General features: G+C 33.8%; 3 protein-coding genes across 5 annotated transcripts; 2 read left to right on the top strand and 1 right to left on the bottom strand.

Annotated features, from left to right (window-relative positions):
* Positions 1 to 72: 72 nt before the first annotated feature.
* On the top strand, positions 73 to 3,658 carry LOC119835573 (protein ABHD13). The gene is made up of 5 exons (XM_038360480.1): positions 73 to 438; positions 650 to 878; positions 1,127 to 1,320; positions 1,479 to 1,639; positions 2,431 to 3,658. The coding sequence occupies exons 1-5, from the start codon at positions 306 to 308 to the stop codon at positions 2,716 to 2,718; spliced, it is 1,005 nt and encodes a 334-aa protein (XP_038216408.1). The 5' UTR covers positions 73 to 305; the 3' UTR covers positions 2,719 to 3,658.
* Positions 3,659 to 6,276: 2,618 nt separating this feature from the next.
* Positions 6,277 to 13,376, bottom strand: LOC119835572 (staphylococcal nuclease domain-containing protein 1). The gene is made up of 10 exons (XM_038360479.1): positions 13,205 to 13,376; positions 12,735 to 12,856; positions 11,215 to 11,518; positions 10,931 to 11,101; positions 10,505 to 10,730; positions 10,164 to 10,380; positions 9,864 to 10,067; positions 8,805 to 9,780; positions 8,454 to 8,693; positions 6,277 to 7,896 (listed from the first exon to the last, which is right to left on the bottom strand). Exons 1-10 carry the CDS (start codon positions 13,253 to 13,255, stop codon positions 7,723 to 7,725), a joined length of 2,685 nt encoding a protein of 894 aa, XP_038216407.1. The 5' UTR covers positions 13,256 to 13,376; the 3' UTR covers positions 6,277 to 7,722.
* A 1,947-nt stretch (positions 13,377 to 15,323) lies between these two features.
* LOC119835639 lies at positions 15,324 to 23,875 on the top strand. 3 transcript variants are annotated; one of them, XM_038360588.1, is made up of 8 exons: positions 15,324 to 15,489; positions 15,615 to 15,794; positions 17,212 to 17,297; positions 18,480 to 18,650; positions 20,748 to 20,891; positions 22,184 to 22,327; positions 22,543 to 22,665; positions 23,040 to 23,875. In XM_038360588.1, the coding sequence occupies exons 1-8, from the start codon at positions 15,412 to 15,414 to the stop codon at positions 23,140 to 23,142; spliced, it is 1,029 nt and encodes a 342-aa protein (XP_038216516.1). In that variant the 5' UTR covers positions 15,324 to 15,411; the 3' UTR covers positions 23,143 to 23,875. The 3 variants fall into 3 exon arrangements, with proteins under 3 accessions (XP_038216516.1, XP_038216518.1, XP_038216517.1); XM_038360590.1 differs by lacking the exon at positions 20,748 to 20,891 and having other exon boundaries at positions 22,187 to 22,327; XM_038360589.1 differs by lacking the exon at positions 20,748 to 20,891.

Genomic DNA, 23,875 nt, shown 5'->3' with positions numbered 1-23,875 from the left:
TGTGACAGTTAATGTTTGACAATTATTATTGTCTTCACCGTGTCATTTTTATTTGTTGTCTTTCTTGGACAAACTTCGAACGTCAACAGAAGTTTAAAAATTATTTAAATTTATTTACTTCACCGCTTTTAAAACATTTAGATATTTCTTTTAGTTTTGCTAGAAATGGACTTTTGTTGTTATTCATATTTGTGACATATTCTATTTAGATATATTAGAAATTTCGAATTGCAATAAAAATGTTGCCTTTATTACATAGATTCTTCGTAAGATGATTTTTGTTATAATAGCAACGGAATACTAACATGTGTCACATGCTTCGAGTGATTTTATACAAACTTTGGATAGTAGCAACGTTTATTTTGTTTTCTAGTGTTATAGCGTATTGGTTTTATGGCTTTGCACTCGCTATCCTCGTGTTCATTTTAGGAGTATCTGGTAACTGTATAAGTTTTCTCTGTTAAATGTTTATGTAAATTATTAAATAAACAAATATTGAAATGAACATTATACGAATAATATAATATTTAATAAATTATAACCTGAGTAGATTTTTGTCGTATTAGCGCTTTTGTCGTTGAAACAACCTTAGTTTACCTTACGCCCATCATACTCATAAAACCTTATGAATAACGACATATATTTTCAGGTATACTTTATAATGCTCAAGATCTATTACTGTATTACCCTAATGATCCACCAGATTCAAGAGCTTTTGTCTTGCAACCAAGTAATTACAAATTACCATACGAAAGTATCAAAATAAAGGGTAAAGATGATGTGAAAATACATATGTTTTTAATTAAGCAGCCAACAAATAGTAATCATATACCTACAATGATTTTCTTTCATGGGAATGCCGGGAATATGGGGCAAAGGTCAGTTTTATTGTATCAAATGTACACTTTTTCTGCTCCAATTTCAATCAAATACCTTTTGTGTTTTCTTGCTTTTCTTTATCATGCATGGTGATGCAATATGTTCCCACACATTCTTAAACTGAGCTACCAATGGTTTATGGAATCTTTCAATTGTTTTATCTCACAGCTTAAACTAAAGAGATTGTTGTAATTTGACCTACTTTTGTATTTATCGCTCAACTTACTCATATTCATGTATTTTTCAGATTAGCAAATGTGTCTGGCTTTTACCATAAGTTGGGAATAAACATCTTAATGGTAGAGTATAGAGGCTACGGGCTCTCTGAGGGAATGCCATCTGAGCAAGGGCTGTATATAGACGCACAAACTGCCTTTGATTATATCATGGAAAGAAGTGATATTGATCGTGGAAAAATATTACTATTTGGAAGGTCTTTAGGTAAGCTAGACATCATTTTTATTGTATACAGCGAAATTTATTGTATACTCTGCAATACTATAAAAATTTGCCATATTTTTTGTTTCTTTTCTGAGATATTTATACTTTGTCTTAATAAAAAAGAAAAATGTTACAAATAATTTTTGTTGCATCATTAGGTGGAGCTATTGCTATAGACCTAGCATCCAGATTGGAAAATCGGAACAAAGTATGGGCTATGGTGGTTGAAAATACTTTTACAAGCATTCCTGATATGGCAAAAATTTATTTGAAATGGAAGTGTCTCTTATGGTTGCCCCAGATCTGCCACAAAAACAAGGTAATTTTTTATCAATGTTATTTGTTTTACAGCTATCAAATGATCAAATGTTAGAATATTTATAAGCCGGATAGATAAGATAGAATTTCTGTAATGTATATAATTTGATACCAGAGTTAATGTTTTTATCAATAGTTTTTGTATGATAAAATGATTACATATAAGCTTCGGTTAACAATGAGGTATTGCTAAAAAAGTATGTAATACATGTACATATTTGCTGTCTCTTTCTCTGTTGGGTTTGAATTAGATCTTTTCATTCCTACATTTTGTGTACCTTAAGGCATAATACATATATAATTTTCTTTGAATTAATTCTTCTTTGCCTATATTAAGTATACTTATAAATATTTGAGGATAAATTAGTTGTTCAATTTGAGGTTTGAATTATATAATTATATAAAAACACATTTAGTGTCTTTTCATATTTTGCGAAAATCCAATATTGTATGTTTTTTTTTTTCTATATAATTTACTTAGTATTTAAAGACATTTTAATTGCGGTTCTACAATTATATTTTATGTAAGTTACGAGCCGGATGCACGGAATTCCGTTACCTTTTCCACTCGCTTCCCATTTCCTTGTCTCTTCTTTCATAGCTGGATAGATAGTTTACCACGATGCGAAGCATCGCCACTAAAAAAAAACCCTGAATTTAAAATTATTAAATCTTTACTATCAAGCCATAGGCCTCCTTCAACTATCTCCATCCAGTCTAGTCTGCATGTTACTCTGACCCAGAGGTCAAACCTATTTCGTCAGTTTTAAAATATGACCCTATCTCTTACAGTATTGGTCGCTAAAGAAAATAGGGCAAGTGCTAACACCAACCATGGTGATATGCGGCACGAAGGACGCATTGGTACCGCCACGTATGGCGAAAGAGTTGTATCACAGATGTGGTGCGGTTTGCAAGAAACTAGCTGAGTTGCCCGGAGGCGGACACGACGACACCTGGACATGTAGAGACTATTACACCCACATAGAACAATTTCTCGCCAACGTCCCACCCCTACCGGATGTTGTACCATTCTTTGACAATGAACAAAAAAGCCACAAGATTGTGCACATAGTATAGCATTACGTTATTTTTATATGAATTTTTTCGCCAAGTAATCTCAGTGATAGTAGATTATACGGTAACGGTGTGATCTTGTGTACAAATTGCGTCTCATGCTTGTTCGGAATTCGTAGCGATTAGAAGTGAATAATAATATTGATATATGCTAGCACAAGATTTTATTGTAGTCATTTTGCTACTTTTATTTGAATATTGTTCAAGTTCAAGAATCTGTTTCAGAGTGGCGTACATGAGATGTATAAATACTTTATATGGTCGTGTAATCCACTCTGGACCCATTTTATACATTCCATGTTTGTTATATATCATCCTCTTTATACACGTAAGTTTATAGATTTTGAAAATTAATATGTTACGATTAAGATGACTAAATTTTATGAAATATGTCGCCCTATTTGATGTTCTCTTATTAAGCATGTCTATGACGTCACAAGAGCAATAAATCGCATTATATTATCGGTAGACTATTTGAAAACTATGTATATAGGAATACCATAATGTTTAAAATTGTATTTGATACGCGAATTTTTAGAAAGGATATAAAAAAATCACAGTGGCGCAAATACTTTGTAGTAGTTAGTGTTTTCACTGCCGTTTGTGATGATAAGATACTTGCATTATTCAGTAATTTTTTAAGGCCTGTGCTCTCTCTAGGCAAGCTGTATTCTCAAGAGTGAAGTATGTTTGAATATAGAATAATCTATATATATAAAAATGAATCTCTATTTCCCTTGGTTAAGCCAACACGCGTGAACGGCTGGGCCGATTTCATAAATTCTTTCACCATTAGAAAGCCGCAATTGGACTGAATGACATAGGCTATATTGATATATTGTACCACGGGTGTAACCGGGGCCAACAGTATAATATAAATGGTGCATTGTAAGTGGCGCTTGAAAACGTTTGTTCAATGCAATGACGTGACGATATTCTACAGTCCTAAAATCTTAAAACGAGGAATGTGATTGAAAGAGAATAATTTTTAAATTACTAGGCACTCAAAATACATGTTATATATTTTCTATAAGGGTAGTGAAGCGAGCGTGTTTCTCTGCTCACTGCAGAAAATATTGTATTATTGTAAAGTAACATTGTGATATTGTTTGCGAATGAAAGGTATTGAGCAATAAAACAACAACCCTACTAACAACTATCTGTTTGCTTAGTGAGAGTACACCCTTAATTAAATAATCAAGCCAATATATTAGAAATGTATAAGAAAACGTAAGAAACACCAATAATGAGCAATAACTATATTAGAGGTAATTTATTCATCAGTTTCCTAATGGCACGTTTTTGTTAAGAATTCCTAATTCCTAATAGTTAGCTATTTTTCATCGTATATTGAAAATTATATTTAATGTCTATCCAACGTATTTCGTGAATGTGAAGAAACTTATAAATAAATGTTTTGATTTACGTAGAACATACACTTAGTTAAGTTTTAAATTCTAATGTTTATATTACACAAGCTTATTGATCCGTAAGTAATATGTATATGAGAATTCGATCGTCTCAACTATATTCACTTGTTTTTGTTGTAGTTTTCGAAGAAAATAGTAAAGGCTGTTTATTATTAATGCTTCGTCGTCCGATACTGACGTCAGCGTAGTCCGTACTCACAGAGGCAATAGATTTATATGAAACTCGCGTAGATAGCAAAAAGTACTTTATAATAATATCTTATTAGTCAATTAGAGATTCTAGATTTGTATAATATTGAGAATATTTTTGTAAGCCTTTTAGTTCGAGCTACTCATAATTCATAATTACTTGTATCTAGCATTACCGTCCGTGGAACATTAAGAAAAATACAAGTAAGCAATACTACCCAAAATAACGGTGGCTGTGAATGAGCCGAAATCATCAAAGTACAAAAAATAAGCAAAATCCGAAACGTGATTAAATCGTAAGCGCGCTTATTGTACCATATTTTATAATCGTTGGAAATCTCCGTAAATTGCATTATTATACTATTAAAGAGATTTAGATTTTTATATAAGCTCGTATATTATACTGTGTAATATGTATGTATCAATTGCAAAGCTGCCTTATATTCTGCTGAAATCTATTTTGTGTTCTGCTCTGCTAACGAAAATTGTTGGAATGTTTTTAAAATTCTATACAATTACATTTTTCCAGGAATATTCGACGACTGATAATCTTCGATTCATTATAACTAGATACACAATCGGCGTCAGAAACGTCCAAGCTAAATGTCTACCCAATCTGAGATTTGCGTAGTCTTATAATTATGTGCTTTCTAATTCCGACTAACGGAACCGGGTGAAGTTGGATATATTTAAAAAACAACGAAACTGCAAGCAACAAATAAGGTTGATTATGTATTACGTTTGTTGCTTTGTACTATATTAGATTATATTATTTGTAATTGTATTTAGACAAACCTACTTTAGGACAGATTTAGATTGTGCATCTAGTTGATATTTATTATCGAAACTTATAAGACATTATATATTATATTTATATGCAGACAAGAATTTTAAAATATAATACTACAATGCAAAAGGTTTGATAAATGCAAGGATTGGTGTTGAATGTTAATTTATTATGTGAAAGATACAAATACAACAATTATCGATTCACAACTCCTCGTCATTGTTACGTACGAAGCGACTGTGTTTAACCCTAATTTTCATTGGAGCTTAAAATCCTATCATTTTATTAACCCACTCGAAACGTGTGATAGGAAACAATAATCAATCCTTCTACGCGTATAGACGGCGGGTTACATGGCACTCGGTTTCTGCAATAAAGTTATAAATCAGTAAATGACTTTTATCAGCATTGTCCAGTTTGATGCGGACTGAGTATGAGATATGTTTTAAAAAAAATTTTCAAATTTAAGCCTTCATTGAAAAACTTTTTCTTAGAAACCGGAATATGCATTATCTTAATGCTTTAAAGCCAATTTTTTCTGTGAATAGTTTATGAGAATGATTGTAACAATTTAGCACAATTTTATTATATCTCGTTCATTTATTTCCGATTACATAATATCTTAATAAAAAATATTCTAAAGTAACGTTATACATGCATTTTATTAAACCCCAACAATTTACACTGAAAATTGAAAAGAATCCATTAATTATACATTTATACAAAAAAATTCAATCCAAAAGAAAATGGTGTCTTCATTTCCATGCTAGCATTTCTGTTTTGAATCTTTTTTATTTACTTTTCGACATAAATTAATATATGTTAAACAAAATCCTCTCTATGTAGGTGTCCAGCAGACAGCGATTAATATATTAGTTATTTTATGACATTGCAACTTCTTAACATTAATTTTCAAATTAATTGTATCAAATAAAACTCATAAAAATCTGTGAAGATATAATATGAAACAATTTATCCTAAGCTATAAGCAATTTGCTACAAAGCTAAATGAATGGCAACTTTCAGAATTATGCGTATACAAACAAAGACAAATGAATAACTTTTTTTTTATAAAAGGTTAGGTGTCAATTAACGCACTCTTCATATATGATATGAATAATAATATGCTTGGTTCTTAAATAGAAACAACTTTTATAAGTCCTTAAATATTTATTTAATATTCCAAGATATTTTTAACAATCCACGCACCATGTGGTACCCAAATGTTTAATCAATAATCTATAATGATAATATAGTTATGTTCATGCAGTTTATTAAAAATCGATCATCTCAGCGCGAGAGGTAGGTAAATTTAAGTGTAAGTACGAAATACGAAGTGTAAATATTTTAATATGCAAGTACTCGTGTATACTATTATAGGCTACTTCATGTATATCAATAATGTATTTATACACTAATCGTCATTTCATACCATCTAATGCATTCAGACTTATTATAATTTAGACAAATCACACTTAACTAACATTATGCGTCTAATTGAATCTAAGTAAAATACATCTAGATAAAAATATACCATCTAAATCGGTAAATAGTGTATAAGAAATAACAAGGACACATTTTAAACGAAATATTTACGGCTTGGATAGAGAAGCGTTTGAACTACGACATCCATTAGCAATGTATAATGGAGAACCTTTGCTATCCATCTCAAACTACTCTCCTAACAACTATTACATCATAGTAGAATGATTATATGATCAAAGTTAATAAATTACAACAATAAATATATCTATTTTGAGTTCATATATTATTATGCAATTACTCGACAACTTTGTATATAGATCATAATCATCGAAAATATAAAATATGTAGAAAAAAGTGTTTAATATGTATGAAATAAACGGTACATAACCGTATTTAAAAATTTGCTTATAACCTATCGTATTTCGTAACGGCTCGTACGCGCACATTCACAAATACGCGCATACGACAACGCAACTTCACTAATTCATGATAAACAGTTTTGCATAAAGGAGAGCTTATCAAATGGGCAGGTTGAGAGCGCTTTGTTTCTTAATGAAACTGAATTTATATATTTCATAAGTGCAAACAGTGTCGGTATAGTCCAGAGCACGCGCCAATGTACCAATTTGAACCATAACGAAACTGTTTAAACACAAAAGAACGCCAACGCACACGCAACTCACAACGACGCAGAACGCGACGGTTGCAAGGTGCGCCAGCACAACACGCACGATGACCACCACAAATGCGGCGTAACGAGATATCGAGGGCAGCTTATTGGATACGAAGGAATAATTTCAAAAATTGGAATATCTATTTGGATTAAAAGTTAACACGTAACTGCATATATTAAATATCCATCAACACACTGTGAACACGCGAAAGGGGTCCGCGGGAGTGCGTAGAATTGTCCAGGGTGTGATAAAGTCAACACGCGAACGTTGCACGGCAAAAATCGTTCGGCCAGTCGCCGTGCACCGCGGCCGGCGGCCGGCGACCGGTCTAGAGGAACTCGTATATAACGGTGTAGATGATCATCTCGATGTGCGGCGACATGCAGGTGGCGCAGGTCTGCGTGTGCGCCGGCGACGCGGTCGCATCGTACCAGAGCGCGGGCTAGCGGCGCGCCCCGAACTCGAGCGCGTCGTCGTCGGTGATGTCGCCGTGGCGCCACAGGTTGAGGCGCGAGCTCTTGGCGTGCTCCTGCGCCGCGCGGTACTCGCCCATCAGCGCCGCCAGCCGGTGCTCGCGCAGCCCCTCCAGCAGCGCCAGGCCCTCCTTGATCAGGTTCTGGCATAGGAAACGTTTTCATTCAATACCATTGCATTGTTATAAGTGTGATTGCTATACGTAATACGTAATTTTCAGAACTAAACCAAATTTTAATGGGACCAAAAGAAAGGTAGCAAAAATAAATCAGCAAAAACGGTTCCGAGGTAACAAATACAAAAAGTAGACGATTTGACAATCCTTTTATTGAAGTTGGTTGAAAATGGTCATATTTCTAAAAGGTGTTCCTAAAAGTAATAATATACTTATTAGTATTATTTCTTTAATGTAGGCTAGTCTTTATAAGGGAAATTGTAAGGTGCAAAAAATTATCTTGCTTAACCATGTTATCTCATTGCATGTATCTAGTGATTGTACAGTGATTGTGATAAAATTAAATTAATAATAACTGTAACCAAATATAGTAATAAATATTCTCATGTTGATAAAGACTCTTATAAATCATATAGAACTACTTAATTCCACAGTCAGGCTACCTGCAGATCTGCCTATTAAAAAAATGTTTAAAAAAATTATATGCAACAAATTTGTCAAAAGCATCACATGAAACCACTAACCCTGCCCAAATCAGTGTTGGTAGTAGGGTCTACAAGAGTCACAGCTGGTGGGCTGCCACGAATTTCTACATTGAGAAGCAGCTTCTTGTTCAAGGTGTCCAGAGAGAATGTTCGGACTGCTTCTAGCCTGTCTTCAGGATCTGAAGGGAACTTAACACCGAGAAGTACATACTCGGTAGCATAGGGAGCTTCTACTTCAGTGCCTGCAGGCAGTAACGCTAAGCGGCTGTGGCTAACAACCTGCAATAATTAAATCAATATCACATATAGCTTTGAACCACCTTGACCTTAAATTAAATGTAATCGAAAATGCAAATAAATATCTTCCACAAGAACATTTTACTACCCTACCTCTCTGTTTCCATAGTCGATGTACAGAATGTGAGCTTTCTTATCATCAGTTAATTTCTCAATCTTAGCTCTGTACCATTGCTCATCCATAGAAAAGCGAGCAGCGCAAATGTTCCCCCTTTTGGGGACAAAGGAGCCTGGCAATGGTGCATTATTCTTGAATTCCTGATGAATTTTATCCATAAGGCTCTCCAATTTTGTGCCTAAATCAATATTTTGAGCAAAGAAACTTCCTTCAGGTGTGACTTCTGTAATAATTACTTTATCGTATTTGACGACACGATCTTGCATGGGAGCGCGTTCCCTTTCAACTTCCTTTTCCACTTCTACAAAGTCCTTCCATAGACCGATACGTTTCTTACGCGCATTCTCTTCGGCTGTCTTAATTTGTCGTGCATATTCTGATGATTCCGCCGTGTGATGCATGGAGGCAAGGCCATGCTCCACAAGTGAAATGGACACATTTTCGTTGTCAATCCAGAGCCAGCCTATGAAGTTGCCAGCTTTGTCCATTTCTTCAATCGTGACTATAACATCGCGCTGCAGACACTTTTCTTTAGTGAATTGCAAAGCTTCTTCACCGAATGGTTCAGCCTCTTGAATTCCACCGCCACCGATAGCGGGTCGGGCGCCCCGTGGGCAATTGATACCGGCGAGCAAGAATGTAACAAGCACAGATTCTTTAGGGATGTATATTCTCATACGAGACCCACTGGCAACAAATTCCACAACTGCTTCTGTTTTTTGGGCCCTCTTCAGGAATGGGAAGAATTTTCTTGCTTTAGCAGAGTCACCACTTGTATCTTGCATCCGGTGAGTTGGAATATCTTTCTTGGCATGAACACCAATGCCAAGTTTTTGAGCTTTTAGTTCAGCTTCTAGGAGCTTGTCATAGTGGGAACTTCTCTGGTCATTGTCATTTCTATATCTGACGACTGTTGCATAGCCTTTGTTAACAAGTGCTTCAGCAATATTACTATAAAAATATTTAAAATATATCAAATAATTGTGAAAAAGGATATGCATTAATTAAAAGGGTACATTTAATTTTTTACTTACACTCCCCCAGCAACAACAGTGCAACAGATTTTTTCTGGGAAGTTGTCCTTAGCTGGTTGGATGTAGTCAACAGTAACATTAACTTTTTTTCCAATCAATTTTTTCCTAAGATATTCACGAGCTTCATACATCCAAGGAATATCATAAAGGGGTTTGAAACCTTTTGGTCGTGGAGATTGTTTTCCTTCCTCGTCAGTATTGTTCCTAAAAAGAAATAGATGTTTGTGTCAAAATAATGTGTTTTTATTCATGTTGTTATATGTTTGAAATTGTATCTATGTGTTGTTTAGCTTTACATACTTTTCACGTGGTGGCCTTATGCTGGCCAAAAACACTTTTTTCTGTACATTGTTTGATGTTTTCACAACAAGGGCATCACCATTGATTACTTCCATGACTAAGCCAGTGAATTCTTTGTCTTTAGCGGCAATGACTGGAGCATTGCTTGTATAGTTAGTCCAAATACGAAGCTTAGCATCTTTAGCTGCACGCTCTGCAGCTCTTAATGTAGATGCACCTATAAAATAAATCTTATACTTATTTTATTCACTATATACAAGGTTTTCGTATTTATAATTTGTGGTTGTAAATTTATGTAAGTTTAATTATGTCCACATTAAAAAATACATGTGCTGCAGTACCTGATTTCATAACAGCAAGTGACCAGTCTACACACTTGGCGAAACCTTGGCGTACCAGCGCCTCGGCAATGTTTCCTTGTGGGTGTAAGATAGTACCAACAAAGTTGTTGTTGTTGACAGATTCAAGGATTACTTCTACATCACGCTGTAGAAGTTTAGACTCAAGGAAGAAGCGGGCTTCTTCTGCATAAGGCTCAGATTCTCCATCTTGCTTAACAGCTGGGCACTGAGATTCATAAAATAAGATTAAAATATGTGAACTTTAATATAGCCCTTAGTAATTAAAGTTAATAAAAAAATACAATATACAAAAAGAAAAACCTTTAGAAAAACTCAATTATACAATTATATTAAGTGCAAAACTTGGGGTACTAATCTATGATATGAGCAAGCTATGTACGTATTTGTTAAGTAAATATAACTTACTCTAATTCCAGACAACATCAATGTAATTGGGATAAAGTCAGGTAGAAGACAAAGTCTGACAGTTGATCCATCTCGTACATATTCAATAATAGCTTTCACAGGCTGTCCATTGAATTTGTTCACAAAAGCTTTGGGATTTTCAATGGACCATTTGATGTGCCTGATGTGTTCCTGATGAAATAGACAATGTTACACTTGGAAGTAAATATTGCATGGAAAATGGAAACTTATAAAATTTTGTGATATTCAAATTTGAAATGTGAGAATTCTAAACATGAACTTACCTGAACATCTGATCCCCATACACCTTTCCCTTGAGATTTTGCCATGTCTTCAATTTCAACCAGTTTCTTAAGTTGGGGTATATTCCTGCCTCCATCTCTCACTTTAGCAAATCCTTCAGCAAGCAAAGCCTCATTCATGTTTTCACTTTTAGTGGGGTCTTTGCCAGCCCATACAGTTCCATACTCCCTAGTTGCTGAATTGGCTGGCTTCTCAGCGGTAAAGATGACTTCCTTGCCAACCAACTTCTTCCTGAGGAATTCACGAGCTTCCCACGCAAAGGGCTCATCTGGTGTTTCATTGTCACTGTAAATTTAAAATAGTATTAAAATCTGAGACAGATAAGAAAACAAATCTTATCAATTTGCAACTGCACACTTGTGCTTAGTATATTTTAATTATTTTGTTTAATACACCTTATGCTTTAAACATATTCGCTTTTTCTTTACATAAAATAAATAACAAGAACATTCATGGGTTACATTTACTTTATAATGAAAACTAAAAAGATTCCCACATGCAACAAGTACTAAATTGCATAAAGTAATTCGTCAATTAAATTATAAGAGAGCCTGTATCACAGCATTTCTTATGATTATAGTCCACGGCCATATTTCTGATTACACTATTTACATACTACTTCATGATATGTGTTACAATATTATAAATTTTCATATCATGTTATATGTTTAAGGTTAGAAATTTTTATAATAGTTAGTATTATAATAAAATTTTATCATGTCCAATTAGAAATTAATTTTCTATTCAACAGGTAAGCGCATACCAGAAGTCTTTATTTATTAGTTAATAATAGAAAAAAAGCTGTGAGTTCCTGGGTATACAAAACTTTTTTTAAACAAGCTTAAGCCTAGTTATTTGCATCATTATAAACTAACCCAAATTTTAATTTATGAGATGATAGGGCATAATATGATCACATGAACAAGACAATTTTGTGAAGATTCATTATTCGCATAGCATAATTGCTGGGCCAGATAAATGAAACTATAGCAATGCAATATATTTGAAAGACACATTGTAAAAAAAAGTATATCAAATTAATAAAAACGATTAATACTTTTTTATTAATTTACATTACAAGAAACAGTCACTGTTAATTTAGTTACATTAGTATTGTTAGTAAAAAATTTGTTAGATAAAAAACTTTGCAATAACTGCATCTTTTCTAGCAATTCTACTGGAGAGTGGGATTCATATTTTCTAGCAATTCACTTTTATTTTTCAAGTTATTCAGTTTTTCAATTCATATTTCATTCATACACCTTATACAATGATTGTAATAGATAGCTGTCATGAAGTAAAAGTAACCCAAAAACCTTTTACTTTCACTTGAATGACTCAAACCTATTTTTTTTGTTTTTTAATTATAAAACTAATTAAAGAATGTATCATACCTTATTTAGCGAGTTATTTAATCACTATTATCTTGTACGGAAAATGCGTAAATTGTATAATACTTATGAAAATATGGTAAAGTTTCAATAACTTTATGGTAACTTACTTGTTAGGAGACCTTTGACGAGCTAGTTTCGGCGCGGTAATACCTGAGAGCGCTATTACTTTCTCAGGCGGCGGGCCACCTTGTGGTTGCTTTCTTATAACAATCGTGTCTCCCGATAAAACCTATAAATAACGAAAATATTTAGCAACTACGAACTAACATTAGTTTTGAAATAAATATTAACAAACAAAAACTGTAACGTTTCATAGATTGGCATTAACTACAATATTGGTTGATCATATTTATTGACACAATACTGGCTTGAAAAATGTAGGTTCTCAAAGAAAAAGGTATGGAATGTATAATGTGCAATAATATTCACTTATTTTTATTAATTGCACGTTATATATATTTTGGAAGTTGTGAATGCGGTGCCAACAAGGCAAACTACCCATGAAGTCGGCACGAGGTATCACGAACATTGACTCCTATTAGAAATTTCACTTTTCTACTAAAAATTATTGAATTACCTGCTTCACAATTCCAATTTTATAAGCAGGTGCAGGTGTTAGGGCACTCATTTTTAATGATTTAACTGTATTACAGTTGTCTTAAACGTGGATGGTAAAAATTACTGGCGACTGTCGAGTAGTGATTGGCGACCAAAGTAACAGGGCTGGCGAAACGTGGCGGGCCATTAATGTTACTATATTAAAAAACTCGGTTGTGTTGGATTTCAATGTTGTCATAACAATTTTAAAGTTAGTTTTTATCACAGATACTGAGTGAATGTATTACCTGTGGTAACTCTGTATAAAAAAAGGGAAAATTATTTTTACTTTTTAAAAATAAGTGTGCAATATGTGAACATTCAATTTTTATTTACATTTAAAGGAATTCAAAATTTTGCAAATGTATAAATGTCCCGATACATATTAAAGTGATGCTATGCTACTTAAATGAATGTATGTATTAATATATTAAAACAAAGGTATATACATTAGGTATATCCTACTAATATTAAAAATGCAAAAGTTTGTAAGGATATGTGTATGTTTGTTACTCTTTCACGACTGAACCGATTGCAAAGACATTTGGTACGTAGATAGCTGGACAACTGGAATAACACATAGGCAACTTTTTATCCCGATATTTCTACGGGATACGCACTTACGGGGGTGAAACCGTTGGGGGCAGATAGTGTTATCATAAATTTAAAGTAGCTTACGAGTGCGCAGAAACGTTTTGTACGAATGATTATTTTCAGTACTCTACCAAAGTTAAATGGGAAAGCCAACGAGCAGATTTCAAATTAAAAAGAATCATCAATTTCGATTCAACTGTTCGAGGCCTATAATAACAGATTCAATAATTTAAACTTTATTTTCCAGTAAACATGATTATACATAATTAATAATTATTACCCTAATATAGAAAGAAGCAATGGTGATTTTTTACTACATTAAAATACGAATGTCATATAAAGATCTTAAGCCAGCGTAGATTAGCGTCGCGGGTTGCATTAATCAATATTTATGGTTACCCTAAAAATATGATTGTTGGTTCAGCTTACTGTGAAATACAATAATTTTTTTTTTAAATAAAATCGTTAAATTTTTGTTATTTTTTGGTGACGTTCGAATAACCTCCTCGCTATTGTGCCGCAGGTGCCAGAGCTATGACCATAATTTTTCTTTTTGTAATTACGTTATTTGACCCCTGAAGAACCTAAGAAAAAAAAATTATTCATTATTTAACATCGTTAAAGAGTTTTTATATTATTTTCATAAACCGTCTTCAAAGAATAGGGTATCAATTCGACTGCATTTTTTGTGTTTGTTTCCTCATAGCTTTTTATTGGGAGAACTGATTTTCATCATCATCAGCCCTTATATGTTCCCACTGTTGGGACACAGGCCTCCTATGAGGGTTTAAGCCATAATCCACCACGCTGGCCAAGTGCGGGTTGGCAGATGTCACATGTCGTCGAACTTTTGATTCTCGGACATGCCGGTTTCCTCGCGATGTTTCCCTTCACCGTTTTACGCAGTGGTGATGTTATCTACATGTGCAGATAAATTGAAAAATCAATTTACTAACTGCACGCTAGCCCGGTCTCGAACCCCGACTTATCGATTTTAAAGTCCGAGGTTCACACCACTGAGCCTCCACTGCTTTTGGTGATTCTTTTTAATTTGGTCTAGTTCTGACAATTTGAAGTTGATTTAGTTTTTTGTAAAAAAAAATAAAGTTTAATTTTATGAAAAACAAGCCTAACGGTAATTAAATTAATTTAAATATGAATTTTATCAACATTACTATTTGACGTTGACCAAATTTATCGTCACCATTATTATTATTATTCATCAAAGTTTAGAGATTCGTTAAACATTTTACGCTAACTCATTAGAAATTCGAAACATAAACGATTAATTCTTAATGAATTATTAATTTTGAAATTGGGTTAAAAAATGTCACATAATGCAAAAGTAGGTTAATAGATATTACTGGCTGAAAAATCGCATTAAATATAAATAAAAATCTAAAGCCACGTAGAAATTTTTAATTTTTAAAAAGGGAATGAAAAAATTGACAAATCGTTTTTTCCTTCACTTTTTAGCCGTCAGAAGAATGATTCGTACTATGTAGCATTTGCCGCTGATTGTCTTTGTTGACCTGGTATTTTTTATTTTAACAGTGAATGATCTAAACAGTTTTAAGTTGAAGAAGTGTTAGAATGGCTAGTGCAGACTTTAGAAAAGACGTAATGCCAGTTCGCCCACGTAGCGTTTATACAGCACATTCATATAACCAGGTAAAATATATCAATTTTAATGCATAATTAAGATAATGAACAATTATTAATACCAGTAATGTATAACACATTAATATAGATAACTTTTACTACGGATGATGATACTAAAACTTGTTTTTAAACAGGAAGAATCAAATCTATCTGCTTTTCAAGATTACAGCAAATTTCTAGAGGGTGGGTTAGGGCAGGCGGAGTTAGTGGGTGCAACTGCATGGCAGCCTCCATGGCGGGCGCCATTGCAACGTAAAGCTCCTTTTTATCCCGGCGATGACATCTATCACGCCGACACCTGGAGAGAACTTGAGGTAAGCAGTCAGGGAAAAAGTTAAGGGTAATTAATTATTAAAACCCTAATTAACTTTTATTAAAAAATAAAGTTGGATTGTTAAATTTTGTAAAGATAATTTAATATAGTACCTACTCATATTGTGGGTAGTGTATCTAACGGGGTTTGGTATCTCCCCCGCTGCATGCTGGCTCAATACGTGCCGAAGCGTACTCGACTCCCTCACAAAAAATACATTCATAGAAATGAAATATATGACGTATCGCCATCGTTATAAAGGTAAATATTCATAGAGATTTACTCAGATACACTTTTTGCTTTACATTTATGGTTTATTTAATTTATTGTTTGAATTAATAGCTGTGGGCCATGACGTTTCTATTCTCAATTGAATCGCATACTAATAATAAAATAGCAATGAAATTGTCACTTTAATTTATTATAATGATATTCAAATCCAATGAAAGTTTAAGTTTGGTAGGTATAATAATTAATAGGTAGGCAGTATGTTTACACGATCCAACAAAAACAAATCAAAACCGTAAGGCGAGGTAGTTCGCTATCTGGTGTTTAATTAGCTTATCTTAATGGATTGCATCTGGGATTCTGTTGGAAGGCCAGTATTGTGTTCACTATTATAGCCGTCACGTTAAAGTCTAATAAAAGAAAAAATCGTACCACAGTGTTTGTCATGGGACATTCTTTGGCTCTTCTTACCTAGGTCGGTATTTTTTACAGCTTACTATTTCTGCAATACATATAATAAATGGAAAATCTTGTTGATCACGGGAGAGTCCTAAAACCATGCTTTAAGAGCGTTTGAATGTAATGTTCCGCGTATTTCCACGGCAATTATGTCAATATTCGTATATATTTTACTGCAGTTTACTCTTTCCGACTCTGGTTAATTAGAAGTCTATATTGAAAAATTAAAACGTATAATATAACGAATTTTTTATTCCCGTTCAAAAACCAGCTCACAAATACGTTTTCATTCTTCTCGATGAAAATGAATAGTCCTTATAATTTTGTAATAATAAAATAATGTAATTAATATACCTGACACAAACAGTCATTTACGTTCGTGTTTCAATACAAAGTAAGCATTATAAAACGTGAAATATTCTTTTCTCGCATCACTTACAAAGAAACCCCTATCTACACATATTATTAATGAAATGAAAAGTGAAGCCAAGTTCTAAAATATAAAAATGAAACACATAGCCGAGAGTTCTTGCACACAGACTTCCATCGACTGTCAAATATGCCAAATTGGGGATAGGGGGATTATCATGCCATTAAAGAAATCTAAAAATTTTTAATTGTATATATTAATTTAACATGATTTAAACGTAAGCTGTATTATTTAAAATGATATTCCTTCTTTCTTGCTTGAACTCCCTCCGGAAATGTACACAATGGCTCTGTGGCTACAGGTAACGGACGTTGTTGGTGGCGCCGGGTACAATGCGTCGGTAACACCGCACGGTACAATTTGTCTACGGCTGAGGGATCGCGTCAAGTACGTAAATTAAAGTTAATGTATACGTGCTCTCTACTTCATATACCTATGTATCTCTGTTGTTATAGACACTTTATTCACATAGGTATAGAACTCGTTTTTTAACAAATATATATCATTTCTAAAAAAAAAAGCTCTGAATTCAAAGAAAAAGCTTATTAAATTCGGTATGAAAAAGACGAAATATTAGTCGTTCATCATATTAGTAGTTTAATAAAATTACAGAGCAGAATTGCTCTCAGATAAAAAAGGTTGTATGGTTTTCTTTGCAAAGTAAGTATGATGCAGGTTAAATATGTAAAATCTTAAGTTTATAATTAATGCTAGGTGCACTCTTTTTTAAAACGGGATTATGTAAGTTGTATTATGGTTTGATAACTCTATCAACTGCGACCCTTGACCCTCAGATACATTTCAGCATAACATTATTTTTAAAAAGCATTCACTCATTTACATAGGTCGACGCAATCAAAATATCAATCAATGTTAATTTCATGTAGCTGTTCTGTGTTCAAATATTTCGCATCAGTAGATATTACCGATATTCACGTTTCAATGGAGCATTTAATAAGGCATAGTCTGACAGTGACAATATCTATTTTACAATTATAGGAATCCTATTTCAATATAATTGTTAGAACTAAGTTCAAATTCTACTTGCACTCAATAAAATAAAAAGCATTTAAGTTACAGGATGTAAGTACTAATTTCAACTTTGATGTCGCGTTAATTAATGTCGTGCGGAGGCCCATTTCCTTTTCCTTACTCTTCCCAGTCTTTTCCTTTATTCCTCTCTTTATCCCAATTTAAAGTAGGCAATCCATCTGTAAAAAAAATTGCAGACCTTATACCTTGTAAGGTCTGCAATTTGATCTTATGTCTCTCCAAATGTTCGTGAGCGGTGGTAGCGCTTACCATCAGGCGACCCACCAGCTCCATAGCCGACTATGGCATCCGAGGATAGTTTCCTATATAACAATATAACCAATCGAAAAAATAATGCCTCCATTACATTGTTACTAACAAAACAAATTATCACAAAAAATCGACTGTATTCGATTTATCTACGAAGTACGTAAACGTCTTAGTCTCGATACATTTTATTAATGGACTTAATAACGGTTATTAGTACCGTTAAGTGCCATTCGGGAAGGTAATAGCCCAGAATTTAATAATTTGAAGGGTGGACATGACGATCGACGGGGCTGTGCGAGTTACAAACGCGAAGAACAACATAATTTTGGCGCTCTCCCGCTCCGGGGCAGCGGCTGCCCTCATTCATCCGAATGGTCGAGTGTACCACTATGGTTCCCGTGTTGAGATCCAGGCTCGCCATCAACAAGGGAATAACAAGTGAGTTAATAAATAAAATTGAATCAACAATAATGTATTCCAAATGTACCTTATTTTACTTCAAAATAAGTGATCAATTGATCATTCTGCAATAACTTACGATACATAAAAAATGTGAAGGGAAATGAAATTTCAGAAAACAACGACCGTTTAAATTTCGCAACGTTGACAATGCCTGCCTATGAGGACGAGTGAATTATTTCAATCTGTCTGGACGGCGTATATGTCGTAGTGAATAAATATAGTGAACATTTTAATATTCATTGAAACGTTTAAAATTGAGTGTGCTTCAAAGATAGGTAGGTATGTAGTGTTGTTAATTTCAGATATTGAAACAATGTTTGGTGTCGGTGTAAGTTGGTAGTGATGGCGATTAGCGAGTGGAATATAGCGAATATAGCTAACAAAATATATCTACTATATAAAAATAAGTCGGGTTTTCCTTCCTGACGCTATAACTCCAGAACGCACGAACCGATTTCCACGGTTTTGCATTCGTTGGAAAGGTCTTGGGCGTCGTGAGGTTTATAGCAAAGAAAATTCCGGAAAATTTTCAACAGAAAAGCGGGAAAAACGAAGCCATCTGGTGGCGAAACGGAGTTCGCCGAGTTTGCTAGTAATAATATGAAAAGGGCTTAGAAAAGTAATGTCATTAAAATTATATAAGACAATCCGTACATTTATAAGAAAACCTAACACCTCTCCTACCCCTTCTGCCATACAACATGTTTGCGCCTGTTAACAAAATAACAAAATAACGCAATTATGCTAGAACGCCAATATTAATAATCTTTATTTATCAAGTGATTTAAACTATATTTAATACATAGATGTATTGTATCATTATTAAGCAAGCCACATATATCGTTTTTTTTTTATTTATTTGAAGTTAGTTGTATTTAGATATCACATTTCGCGAGAGTATGCAAAAAAAGCTTACTTAACTTTGGACCCATTCTCATTAAATGTACAGAGTTCAATATTAGAGAACTGCTTTTCACATGAATGATCAGTTGTGATACAGGCTAAAATAGTTTTCGCTACCCAGAAACTAATATCATGTTATTTGGACAGTTTGTAAGTGAATTTCAATTGCGCTCGCCACTAGCTAGCGACAGGCAGTGATTTTAATGAAAAGCCAAACCGCAGGTCAATATCCGTTACTTCAAAGCTCTGAAAGCGGCGAGCGTATACAATTTATGCACACAACACAGAACCTATTTAATTGATTTTGTAATGAAAATGAAATGCTACGAAAATTTTGATTGATTAATTATTGCTTTTAGGGCTTGTATTATGGCGGAGTTTCAATGCACCTCGCTGTTTTGTACTTACCGTTGTCAACAATTTTTTGGAAATTCGTTGTTTTGTCTAACACTTTCAATACTTTTTCTGGCTTTGCTACATTTAATACAATCGCAATATAATACTATACATAAGTTTTGACTGAAAACGTATGGCTTGGAACCGGGCGGAACATATCCTACTTTGTAGTCATGTGAGCTAGAGCGGTCAATGTTCAATTTCCTGGTGCCTCTCGAGACTGGACCACGACGTATACATTACTAGCCAAACAATTGTTCTTGGGTAGCCAATTGTCATCTTAGATATTAGGTAAAATCCTTCTATGAAAGACTGATAATGTATTTATATCGAAGGATAAATATACCTGTAAAATTTCTGCGTATTTATGATATTCATCACATTTTATCTTTGATTTCCAGCGAAGTGGAACATGAGAATAGATTTAATATTTTTGCAATATTGTAACGTGTGGTTTAGTTATTTGTATTTGATATTTTGTTGTAGGTGTGTACATGTTGCGTTCATTTCAATTATGCCGTACCTACTCGTATTTTGGAACTGATAACTTATTTACTCCAATTTTATATATAGCGATATAAATAAATAAACTAATAATATTTTTGTGCATTTTAGCATATAAGACCCTCTATAACAACACCCTCGCGTCCTGTTATTTTAAAAAATTTATATAAATGACATCAAACATATGTATATAAAATTCCACTGGAGTTTTAGCCGTCAATTCCTGCTCGCTATATGTATACTAAGTGGTAACTAGCACAATCTCTGTAGGTACGCGAAGATGTGGTACAAGGGCGTGTCGTTCACGGCCGAGCAGTGTGCGCTGGTGTACCTCGTGGACGCTGCCGGGACGCGGACCACCACGGACACTTTCCTGGACATGAGCCAGGATTTCACGCTCAATGTGTTCTACAAGTTAGCCATCGATGTTTATTGTAGTTGTCGATTATGTTGTCTGCAAGTTATCTATAATTCTGTAGTTAGAAGGGTATGGGTAGTTGCAGTTAGTTTGGAAGTAGGTACTATTTTTATGTATTGCACGTAAGAAAAGTAACGGAATGGATAAAATTTGGATGTTATTTGTGGTTAATTTTCATATTTATTATATTATTTTTTTATTTTAATGTACTCATAGTACCTGTAGTGGAACATCATTAAGAAAGTCGCTAGCAGAATAATTCGTCATAATTTATCGATTTAATAATATTATTTATTATCTAAGGTACGTGGTTTGTGCCAGTAGTGAAAATTTTATAAAAATAATATATGCACTTTGTAATGTAGGTAGTGATGCTTAACAATCCAAAAGTTCCAAATATGGGGGTTCCAATATTTTTCCCAAGTTTACGATTTCGGTAGCGGCTAATATATAATTTTAAAGATAGAAAAATAATGCATTTTCTAGCAGTAATAAAGTAACGTCACGTTTGCACAACATATTTGAACAGGCCGTTGGTTTGTAAAGATAAGAATAGCCGTGATTGTTCTAAAGTACTTATTTTTACATTTAATCCTACTCCTTTAATAAGCTTATTAGAAGGCATTGAGCGTTGCATAGAGTTATATAAGAAGATTTTTTCTATTGAGTATCTCTATAGGTTGTGCTTGTACATTATTATCTATATTCGTAAAATAAAGAACTCAAGTGTAGATAAATTGCTCGGCGCATTTTATTAGTAAGGTACTCAAAAATATGTCGTTTGGTTTTCTTTTTTTGCAATTGTTTATACCGGAGAAAAATAGCTTTACTAAGCTGACAATGATGTTACAATTTAAGAGGCTCTGTTTTCCCAGCTAGAAATTTCCTATGAATATAGGTTTTTTTTTGTCGTCATATGTAATTACTCATAGAATAACACCATTTGATGATAGTATCGTCCTCATACGCACCAACCAATAATGTAGTAAAATTTCTACATATTTCCATAATCATTTATTATATAGTGTGGGATGAGAGTCGAGAGTCGCGTCGCTTCGGCACTAAACGGGCAAGCACGCACACAACCACACAAGATCGGCGTTAAATAGTAACTTGCTACTGTTTCGTTCGGTGAGTGAGGGAGCCAGAATCCCGGATCCTTCCCAATCTTTTCAATGTTATCACTGATCCATTAGGGTGGCAATCTATTTGCACAGGTGCTGGTCGTTTAACACCAGGCGAGTCACCTTGCTATCACATAAAAAATAAGAATAATGATCTGTCCCAGCAGCGAGTCCCGCCACGGGCCTTCATACGTGAACGAGGCGCTGTCGCTCCTGCAAGCTGCACAATACTGGCTCACTGACGACGGCATCGACAATTGGATCATCAACAATGTTCGCGTCAGCCAAACCGCCGATGGACTTGTCAGGTTCTTAAACTTGTATGTCAACAGAACCGCGACGATAGGATAATACCGTACCGTAATCATTCCTTTAGTATATCCAATCTTGTGATGTTTTGACAGATTTGATTGTGTGTAACTCTAGTTGGGCAACGTTAGTTCATATATATATATATATATATATATATATATTTTTTTTTTATTAGAATATTTATATTTAGTAGTTGTTTCAATGTTATCAGAATCCACCGCTGCAGTCATAAATACCAGTTGCGTACCAGTCCCAGTAACGGATCTGCTTCAATAACTAGCCCCTTTCTGCACTGCACCGCATCGCTTGGACAGACTCAACATTTGTTCGTGCGGTGAGATAGAATTCATATTCATATAGGAAAACCTTAAAAATATCTGAGCGGTTAACTCCTAGATATTATTTGGATATTCTAGATTTTAATTGCGTAGGTAGGTATATCCACAACTTGCAGGTATATAATTATAATCATTAGAGCTCCGCATAGTCACGCCACAAGTGATAAATGGAAAAACCATAAATTACGAATGATTCTTGGTTATTTTAAAGAGATGCCTATCGGGTTACTGATTGACATTAAATTCGCATGCCTTATACAAGGCACGCAATCAGTTGTTTGCTATAAATTTATTTGACAAGAGACGGATAGACGTAATCATGTACAATTCTGCTCACGTAGCGACAATATAAGGTGGATTTTGTGAACAGACGCGGCGAGAGGCGAATGCACTTCGATGGGAACTCTTTTATAGTTCGCAACGCTGGCCATTCAGCCGGCTTCGACGACAAGAATCAACTAAAGGTGTACTGAACTGACACATTACTCATTTCAATTATGTAAACCGATGTTTAATGTTGTACAGAACATTTAACTCTCAATTGCTATGTCAAACGATATTCTGATAAGGACAAGTCTTTAAAATTTTAGTGCATTTCGTTCCTTATTGCAAACGGCGTTTTACGTTTATGAGCACCTTTTTAATATCGCCAAGTCCATTTCATTTTCAACGCATTTTAACACATAATAGTGAATAAGATTACAGTATCATTTAAGTGTTAGATCGTCACGTTGTTACTGTTTCTAATTTGGAGCTTTTTTTAATTACCATATTGTCAATAGGACGTTGAGAGCAAACAGTGTCATATCCTAAATATTTTTATATACATATACGTATTTTTACATCTCACTTTTTTATAATTTTATTATATTCCTGCGTTGTTTAAACAGTGAACGATTCAGTTCTTAAAATATATAAACTGAAAATGAACTTATCGTTACAAATGCAACAAAATGACGCAACGAATAGTAAGAAATAGCTTGTATTTATTGTAAGTACTCTGTCAGCAATTTTAATAAAAGGCTCAGTTTACAATAATTTTTTAATAACATTCCATATTTATGTTAGATCTTAACAAAAATGACTTACAAAGGGACTTGGCGGTTTTTGTAGGTTCAAGTACTTTTAATGGTATAGTTTTGTTTCAAATGGCTTGTCTTGGTTATTGTTTACAAAAAATACAAGTATCGGGTATCCAATGCTGTA

Source organism: Zerene cesonia, chromosome Z, assembly GCF_012273895.1.
Source record: "Zerene cesonia ecotype Mississippi chromosome Z, Zerene_cesonia_1.1, whole genome shotgun sequence".
Lineage (NCBI taxonomy): Eukaryota > Metazoa > Arthropoda > Insecta > Lepidoptera > Pieridae > Zerene > Zerene cesonia.
This window is presented reverse-complemented; position numbering and strand designations above follow the sequence as displayed.

Excerpts from the sequence above, each read along its gene's own strand:
- LOC119835573 (XM_038360480.1), top strand. The coding sequence starts at position 306 with ATGTGTCACATGCTTCGAGTGATTTTATACAAACTTTGGATAGTAGCA. Across the intron at positions 439-649 it reads GTTCATTTTAGGAGTATCTG|GTATACTTTATAATGCTCAA; the intron begins GTAACTGTATAA and ends ATATATTTTCAG. Across the intron at positions 1,640-2,430 it reads AGATCTGCCACAAAAACAAG|TATTGGTCGCTAAAGAAAAT; the intron begins GTAATTTTTTAT and ends TATCTCTTACAG.
- LOC119835572 (XM_038360479.1), bottom strand. The coding sequence starts at position 13,255 with ATGAGTGCCCTAACACCTGCACCTGCTTATAAAATTGGAATTGTGAAG. Across the intron at positions 9,781-9,863 it reads ACTGTTGTTGCTGGGGGAGT|TAATATTGCTGAAGCACTTG; the intron begins GTAAGTAAAAAA and ends ATATTTTTATAG. Across the intron at positions 7,897-8,453 it reads CCAACACTGATTTGGGCAGG|AACCTGATCAAGGAGGGCCT; the intron begins GTTAGTGGTTTC and ends TTCCTATGCCAG.
- LOC119835639 (XM_038360588.1), top strand. The coding sequence starts at position 15,412 with ATGGCTAGTGCAGACTTTAGAAAAGACGTAATGCCAGTTCGCCCACGT. Across the intron at positions 20,892-22,183 it reads ACGCTCAATGTGTTCTACAA|CAGCGAGTCCCGCCACGGGC; the intron begins GTTAGCCATCGA and ends GATCTGTCCCAG. Across the intron at positions 22,666-23,039 it reads ACTCAACATTTGTTCGTGCG|ACGCGGCGAGAGGCGAATGC; the intron begins GTGAGATAGAAT and ends TTTTGTGAACAG.